The following is an 8,983-nucleotide window of genomic DNA, read 5'->3' as shown; positions in this document are numbered from 1 at the left end:
GACGACCACCAAGGATGATTAGAGAAGATGAGCTAGCCGTTACTTTTACGGATGAAGATGCAAGACAACTGCACCATTCTCATAATGATGCGATTGTCATTACTTTGACGATTGCAAATTACATAACTAGAAGGGTGTTAATAGATAATGGGAATTGACATCCTCTACTATCAAGCCTTCCAGCGAATGAGGATTAACAAAGAATTACTTCATCTAGTAAATGTGTCATTGATCAAGTTTGGAGGAATGAAAGTTCTACTAGTAGTAGATACTATCTCCCTGCCAGTCATGGTCGGTTCTTACCCACGAAAAATCAATAAGGAAGTGAATTTCCTTGTTGTAGACTGTTTGTCCTCATATAATGCCATTATTGGGCGACCAACTCTAAACAATTGGAGGGCTGCAACATCCACCTACCACTTGTCAGTCAAGTTTCCAACAGAGTATGGCATTGGAGAAGTACAAGGAGATCAATTAGCAGCTAGAGAATGTTACTTAGCAATGATGGCCATGGATGAGTAGATGCAAACAATGAGCATTGAAGAAAGAAGAACATTGGCAAAGCCAATTGAGAGATCGAAAAATGTACTGTTGGACAAGTCCAACCCAGAGAAGTATACCAGGATTGGAATAAGTATAAGGGAGAAGACGAAGCAAGAACTCGTTCGGTTCCTTAAATAGAGTACAAATGTTTTTGCTTGGAGCCATGAAGACATACCTGAGATTGACCCAAGTGTGATTACTCATCATCTAAATGTGTCCCCGTCCTACATGCCTATTCATCAGAAAAAGAGAGTGTTCACCCCAAAACAAGATAATGCCATCAAGGAAGAAGTCCATAAGTTAATCACCGTAGAGTTCATACGCGAAGTTTATAACCCTGATTGGCTAGCTAATGTAGTGATAGTCAAAAAGGCTAATGGCAAATGGAGGATGTGCGTGCACTTCACAAATTTAAACAAGGCATGCCCAAAAGATAGCTACCCTCTTCCATTGATCAGTTGGTGGATTCAACAGCTGGACATCAGTTGCTAAGTTTCATGGACACGTTCTCGGGGTACAACCAGATTAATATGGATGAGGCAAATTAGGAGAAAACATCATTCATCACAAGCCAAGGTTTGTTTTGTTATAAAGTGATGCCATTTGGTCTAAAGAATGCAGGAGCTACTTACCAGCAGCTAGTTAACCATATGTTTCGTCCATAAATTGGGCGAAACATTGAAGTATTTATGGATGACATGTTGGTTAAGAGAACGAGGGAGATGCAGCATTTGGACGACCTTTAAGAAACCTTTTGATACACTTAGGCGATACAAGATGAAGTTGAATCCAAGTAAATGTGCCTTCGAGGTTAAGTCAGGGAAATTTCTTGGTTTTATGGTTTCGTAGAGAGGGATTGAAGCAAATCCTAATAAGATCCAAGCGATTCTGAGCATGGAGCCCCTAAAGAATGTCAAAAACATCCAGAGCCTCACTGGATGAGTAGCTGCCCTTAACAGGTTTGTTTCAAAAGCTACTGACAAATGTTTACCATTTTTTAGAGTATTAAGGAAGGCATTTGAATGGACAGATGAATGCCAACAAGCATTTGAAGATTTGAATGCTTATCTTGCTTCAACTCCATTGCTAAGCCTGTCTAAACTAGGAGAAGAGTTGTATCTCTACCTGGTAGTATCCCCTCATGTAGTAAGTTCAGCCTTGATTAAAGAAACGGGAAAGGTATAGAACCCCGTTTACTACACCAGCAAAGTTTTAAGCGGAGTAGAAGGACGATATCCACCCATGGAAAAGCTTACATTTTCATTAGTGATGGCAGCAAGGAAGCTCAGACCTTATTTTCAAGCTCACATAATCAACATCCTAACAGAGCACCCGCTAAAGAAGTCCATGAACAAGCTAAAGGCCGCTGGACGACTAATTTAGTAGGCAGTGAAACTTAGTGAGTTTGATGTGTGATACAAACTAAGAGAAGTGATAAAAGCTTAGGTCTTAGCGGATTATATTGTTGAATTCACTCTTGCTAGTAGTAAGCAAGATGAAGACCAGGGGGCAAAGCAGTGGGTCATCCATGTGGATGTCTCATCCACATAGCATGTAGGAGGTATTGGAGTAGTTGTACGCTCACCAGAAGGGGATCATCTGGAGTATGCAGTCCGTCTATAATTCTAGACAACCAATAATGAAGCTGAATATGAAACCCTACTTCAGGGTTTGGAGTTAGCTAGATCACTTGGAGCAGACTCTGTCCTCGTCCAAGGAGATTTGCAGTTAATAATAGGCCAAATAAATGGAACATGTGAAGCTAAGGAGGAACGGATGAAGACGTACTTGCGTAAAGTTAAGCGATGCATCAAAAGCTTCATAACAGCTCAATTTTAGTAGATACCAAGGGAGGATAATATGGAAGCTGACGTCCTAGCCAAGACTGCATCTATGGATGAGATAGTGGGTGATCAAATTAAAATCCAACACATTCCGAGCATAGACATGTTGGAAGTTAATCAGATAGATGGAGTTGCTAGTTGGACCACCCCAATAGTGTTTTATCTCAAGGATGGAGTTCTTTTAGAAGATAAAGAAGAGGCAAGAAAGTTAAGAGTAAAGGGAGCAAAATTTGTCCTTGTGGTCAAGGTGTTATACAAGAGGGGTTTTTCTCAACCCTACCTAAGGTGTTTAAAGCCAGATAAGTCTCTTTATGTCTTGAGGGACGTCCATGAAGGAGCTTGTGAAAATCACTTAGGGGCTAAATCCCTCGTCTATAAGATGGTCTGCGCAGGATATTACTGGCTGTTTATGCAAGCAAATGCTAAAGCTTATGTTAAAGCATGTGATTAGTGTCAAAGGTACAGCAACATATCTAGACAATCATCAGAGTATCTTACTCCAATGGTGGCCCCTTAGCCCTTTACCTTGTGGGGTCTTGAGATCCTTGGTCTCTTTCCTATGAAGATGAGACAGATGAAGTTCTTAGTGGTAGAGATTTATTATTTTACCAAATGGGTGGAAGCAGAGCCCATGGCAAGAATCACAGAGTGAAATATCAGAAATTTCATCTGGAAGAACATAATCTGCCACTTTGGAATTCCTAGGGTGCTAGTCTTAGACAACGGATGTCAATTTGACAATACACCCTTTAGATACTTTTGCGAGCAATTGGGAATTAGAAATCATTATTTCTCACCCTTCCACCCACAAGCTAATGGACAAGATGAAGTTGTAAACCGATCCTTACTGAAGATCATCAAGACCCAGCTTGAGGGGGCAAAAGGGATTTGGCCAGAGGAACTACCTAGCGTCCTTTAGGTGTACAGGACGACAGTAAGGACTCCAATTGGAGAGACTCCTTTTAAGTTGGCATACGGAAGTGAGACGGTCATACTCGCGGAGGTTGGTCTAACTAGCTACAAGGTGGCTCACTACAACAATGAAGAGAATGAAAAGTAGCTTCGTCCAAGCCTTGACCTTATGGATGAGATGAAGATGAATGCAGAACAAAGGGTGGCTCGTTACAAAAACTTGATGTCCAAGCATCATGATGCACTGGTGAAGACAAGACAGTTTAACATCAGAGATCTTGTCTTAAAGAAGGTGTCCTTGGCTACAAAGGACTCCGCTCATGGAAAGTTAAGGCTTAACTAGGAAGAACCATACAGAGTCATCAATTCCAAAAGATGAGGTTCATACTACTTGGAAGCCATGGATGGACGAAAGCTGTAGCACCGGTGGAATATGGAGCACTTGAGGAAGTACTACCAGTAGAAAAGATTCGTCAAGAAGCTTAACATGGACTGAGTCTAAAGATTACTAGTGATTTCTAGTAGTTTATCTATGTTACCTTTTAGCACTTATGTTTTTCAACAGTATCTTATGTTTTCTAGCATTTGAATTCTCTAAAAAGCACTAGCTACTAGCATGTGCTATGGACGATGTCATGAACAAAGTCCTTGTATATAAAATAATTTGAATTCCCTAAAAAAGGACTAAGTACTAGCGTGGATGACGTCTTTGTACAATGCTACATACTAAGTTCTTTGACATTTATGGACGATGTTATGTACAGATTGTATATAAAGTAGCTTGAATTCTCTCATTTAAGTGTTGATTGTGAAATTAACGTCCATATTAAATTAAAGATGTTTAAAATCTCTAGACGCGGAGATGTATTGTCATGAGCCATCCTTAGATGAGGAAAAGGCAAATTGCCATAAAACTCAAGGCAATAAAGTTAAGTACAAAGGGAAGGAATAAACCTCCCAATACACTCATCCAAAAAGAAAGACGAAGAAAATCGTGCATGCAATACATTTTATATAGATGATACGCCCAATCTGTTGGGCAATCCAAGCACATAGCCAAGTATAACTCCAAGAAAAAGTCTAAGGATGAAGAAAATATTCCTTCAAAATAAAGTCCTATCTATGGATGAAGAATACTTGGAATTCAAATTGTCAATAAAAATATGGACAAACATGTTCATAAATGAAAGGCAATTGTATTAATGCCCATCCCTAAACTTAGATGAGCTAAATGTACTTGCATAAATCTAAATGGTCCAAAACAACAAACCCCATAAAAAAATAAAATAAAATAAAATAAAAAAGAGGAAATAGATAAAATGGAAATCATCTCAAGGGGATAAACCACTGGGGGCATCGCCACTAGACTTTGGGTCATCATTAGCAAGCTGTGTAGAAGGATCTTCTTCAATATTAACACATTCAGAGCTCGTCTGGAGAAGAGAGCTCCCAACAGCAATATTAAGCTTAATAGGGCTAAAGTCCACCTCAGGAAAATGCTCCATTGCATCCATACGGAAGTCTTCAAACCTCGCAGTATAGTTCTTGTCTAAAAGATCAGTGGATTCACTGGATGCCTTGAACTCCTTGACAGTTGCTCCTTTGGCTTCTCCAAGAAAGGCGCAGAGCTCATCACTCCTCTTTTGTAAATGATCAAGACAAGTGTCCTTCTCAACAGCATTAGCTTTAAGCTCTTCGATGAGGTTCTTCAACTCTTTCACCTCGTCTTCAAGCTTAGCCCTTATCTTAGCCCAACGACTAGACTCTGCCTGCATTTCACGAACCCTCATCTCCAATCTAATCCTTTCATGGTCCAACTCATAAGCTTGTTTGGACGCTACCATAAACTTAGACATAGCCTGTATAAAAAGGATTAGAGGTGAGATAAGTAGACGAGTATGTCAATATATGGATAATTCAAGACTAAGAAAATACCTTGAAAAGATCATGAACTGTGGAACGTTCAAACTCTTTCACAGACATGTCATAGCATACGGCAATATCCTCATCAGTTACAGTTTGTTGGAACCTTTCCCAAGCCAAACTTTCATTCTCAAGAAGATTCATAGGAGCACTTTTGGGAGGTTTGGATGGAGTAGTTTCAGCAGGTTTGGACGGAGTAGTTTCAGCAGGATTGGATGAGTCTAGATTGAGGAACAGACGGCTGTTTAGTAGGAGCAGGAGGGATGACCAAACCAGGTTTGACGATCCCATACTTGGACAACTTATGTTTTGCCTTTTTATGGCCTCAGCGGCTTGAAATACTCCCCATGTCAATCGTCTTAGATAAAGTCTTCCTTTTATCCCCCACTGCTGGACAAGGTTGAGAATGAATCTCTTCCTGCATAGTTTCCTCATCTGCCAAACCCTTCCCCTATTTTCTTTCATGGTTGCCATTCCTGCAAAGAAGAAAAATGTTAGAGATTGGGCGAAGTAACTAATAAAAATGTAAAGTAAGAAACTCATGTCTGTGCGTAGTAAGTTCATAAGCTAGTGCTTCCTCAATTGGTGTAGGCCATAGATTCCAAGTGTCAAGACGATGTAAGGTAACCAAAGAATGGAAACCTTTTTCAGTAAACAAACGAGCTTGTTGGATGTGCTCAAGGTAGAATCTACTTAAAGAAGGTCGTCCTACAACTGTTAAAAAAAGAAAAGAAAAAAAAAGGGTTAGACGAGTACAACAAAATAACTGAAATAAGAAGTGAAAAGGGACATACCCTCTGGATGAAGATTCCCCATCTCACCAGTATAGGAAGGAAATGAATCCCTGCCTACCTCAACAGGGTTTCCTACCCCAAACTCGGAGATGAAGAAGCACTCCGTTTTCCACTTCCTATCAAATGTAGGAAGGGACTTCACCAATCTACATTAAAACCTAGGGATTGACTAATTTAAGAGGGCTTGTAACAGTATAGGAACTCATCCACAGTGAGAGGACGGTTCCCATCAAATACTTCCTTCCACAAAACTTGCATAGAGATGATATGCCTCCATGCAATGGGATTAAGTTGGTTAATTCCTAAACCTAACCTAGAGAGTATTTCTTTGGCAAAAGCATTAAGTGGCAACCTAAATCCTCCTAGAAGGTAAGCCTCATAGATACCTACCCCAAAATGAGGGTGACTACACCATTCACCACGGACGGCTAATCGAGGATTAAGGTCGTCAGGGATCTAGTACCAACTCCTAAGGGAAGTAAGTTTTTTCTCATCAATTTTAGAAGGAATGCCTACTGCACAACTATACGAAGTCTCCTCTTCACTTGAAGGAGACAAGGGGGCACTAGTGGATGTACTAACAAGTGACCCAGAAACCATCCTCATCCTCATCTCTTCTTGGAAAACGTCTAAAGGAACTTCAGGAACCTCGGACGTGTATTGTTCATCTGTGGTGTTTTCCTCACTACTACTACTACTACTACTACTATTAGTGTTACCACAAAGACTACTATCACGGTACTCGTCTATCTCCCATCATCACTATTGCTAAACGAAGACACTATGATTTTAGACATCTTGAAAAACTGAAGAAAAACCTAAAGATGAGAAAAAGAGGATACCTGGCCCTAAACGAGGATGACTAAAGCAGAAACTCCTAGACAAGGTGCTGGACGACAAAGGTCAGATGAGAAAATATAGGAAATGTGTGAGAGGGTAGGAGAGGAATTCCACTATTTATAGGCAATAGACTTGGTCGCTAAAACGATGCAACCAGCCAAAAGGAGCCACATGGAACTTCCCTCGAAGAACGAAACGACATGATAAACGGATCTCAAGATTACACCACGTGTCAGCATCAAGGGCAAAGTCCAGATCAAAAAAAAAAGAAAAAAAAAAGAAAAAGAAAAGAGAAAAAGTAATAAAAGCAATAATGATAGACAATGCAAGGACGAGGGGGCAACTGATGGGGATCAACTAAGTATAACCCGTCCTTGGTTGTCGTCCATGACCTGACCACGTCTAAAGAAAACTGTCCAAGAATGACAATGCCTAAAACATTCCCTTCGTCCTTAATAAAAAATCCAGTTGAAAGAACTCGTTCATAGAAGACTATATTCATAGATGACCAAATCCATGGACGACCAAATTATACTTAGTAAATTCTACAAAGAATTCTCCAAAGGTTTTGCATGAGTAAACTGCAACACGTTAATCTTAACATGTGGAAGAGATTCCTCGTACTACTCTCCACATACCCCATTTTCTCTAAAATCACCCATATTACCCACAATGGTGATGGATCCAAACAAGTAGACCCACGTCTAACTCTCTATAAAAGAAGCAAATCTCATTCACCCAAGGGAAGTTCTAACCATTCACTATTTTCCAGCCTTATGTCCTAGAAAGAAAATTTACTTAACCGTCAGAGGGTCCTTAGCCAGGTCACACCAGTTACCTTTGATGTTTCTTTCTTTCTTTTCAGGACTCATAGCCATTATCGTAGCCCGAAGTATTCCAGCCTACTGATTTTCACACTTCATCAAATTTGTCTCCTATTAATTTAGATTTAATTTTGTTAGCCGTATTTTGACTATTTTTGTCTCTTCCCCTTCTTAATCTTTTGTGTTTCGGGATACAATAAGGCTTTTGTAATACACAATGCATGCCATTAACCAATAAAAATATTTATAATTTTTTAATTAGAATATAGAGATAAATATATTACATTATATTTGATAAAAGTAAAAAGCCTTATTTTATTTTGGGGTCTTAGCCCATTGCCTCACTTGCCTATATCTATATGCTTGAGCCGGCCCCTGTGGACACAACAGATGGGAGTCACCACCAATTTTTGCAATGGTCTAAGAACCATATATATCCATATATATAGCATCCTCTCGAGAAAGAACTTTTTTTATCTTACTGCCAGAGATATGGGTTCGGAGTTAAGGTACGGTCTTGGGAAGGTGTTAGGCACCCAAAACCACCAACCCTAAGGTTGGCTTCCTCTTATTGTATCTTATGCCTTAACCCTATTAAAGACATATTTAATATTGCATCTATACTCACACACACACACACACACACACACACACACACACACATACATCTAAGCACACTAACATACATCTAAGCACACAACATGGCATTAATCATCCCTAACCATACATCTATCACACATGTCAAACCAACCTAGCATTCATCTAGCATGGTATAACATAAACCCTAGCATGTTGCTATCATCATGTCATCATATCTCACCCAAGGCAGAAGCATGTATCATTAAATCAAATAGAAACAAAACGAACAAATCATATTACCACCCAAAGCAATAAGAACGCAATTATATCATCAAACATAGACAAGATCATATCACAAACAAATGCACGTACATTGTGAATGCATGACTTACCTTATTTACCTTGTAGCAACTCATCACCTATGGCATTCATACATGAACATGTGAATGCATGTTCATGACATCAAAACAAGAAAATACAAGATAAACCCTAATTCTAACATGTGAAAGGCAAACACACAATTAAACATGTGAAACAGAATCTTGAAACCATAAACATATAAAGAAAGATCCAAAACAGAAGCATTACATGTGAAATAAGAAACAAAAAAAGATAAAATGAAATTAAGGTTTCTGGGCAGGGTTATGCACACACATGAACAAGCCTATGTGCGCATAATCAAGCCTACGCACATGGGTTTCAGCCTAGAAATCCTAGCAACACA

At 39.5% G+C, this 8,983-nt stretch overlaps 1 protein-coding gene across 1 annotated transcript; it reads left to right on the top strand.

Moving 5' to 3' along the window:
- Positions 1 to 2,403: 2,403 nt before the first annotated feature.
- On the top strand, positions 2,404 to 2,838 carry LOC112016214 (uncharacterized). The gene has a single exon (XM_024048733.1). It carries the CDS (start codon positions 2,404 to 2,406, stop codon positions 2,836 to 2,838), a length of 435 nt encoding a protein of 144 aa, XP_023904501.1.
- The last annotated feature ends 6,145 nt before the right edge of the window (positions 2,839 to 8,983 follow it).

Source organism: Quercus suber, unplaced genomic scaffold (assembly GCF_002906115.3).
Source record: "Quercus suber isolate HL8 unplaced genomic scaffold, Cork oak 2.0 scaffold_58, whole genome shotgun sequence".
Lineage (NCBI taxonomy): Eukaryota > Viridiplantae > Streptophyta > Magnoliopsida > Fagales > Fagaceae > Quercus > Quercus suber.
Note: the sequence above shows the minus strand (reverse complement) of the source record. Positions and strands in the feature narration are given on the sequence as shown.

Excerpts from the sequence above, each read along its gene's own strand:
- LOC112016214 (XM_024048733.1), top strand. The coding sequence starts at position 2,404 with ATGGAAGCTGACGTCCTAGCCAAGACTGCATCTATGGATGAGATAGTG.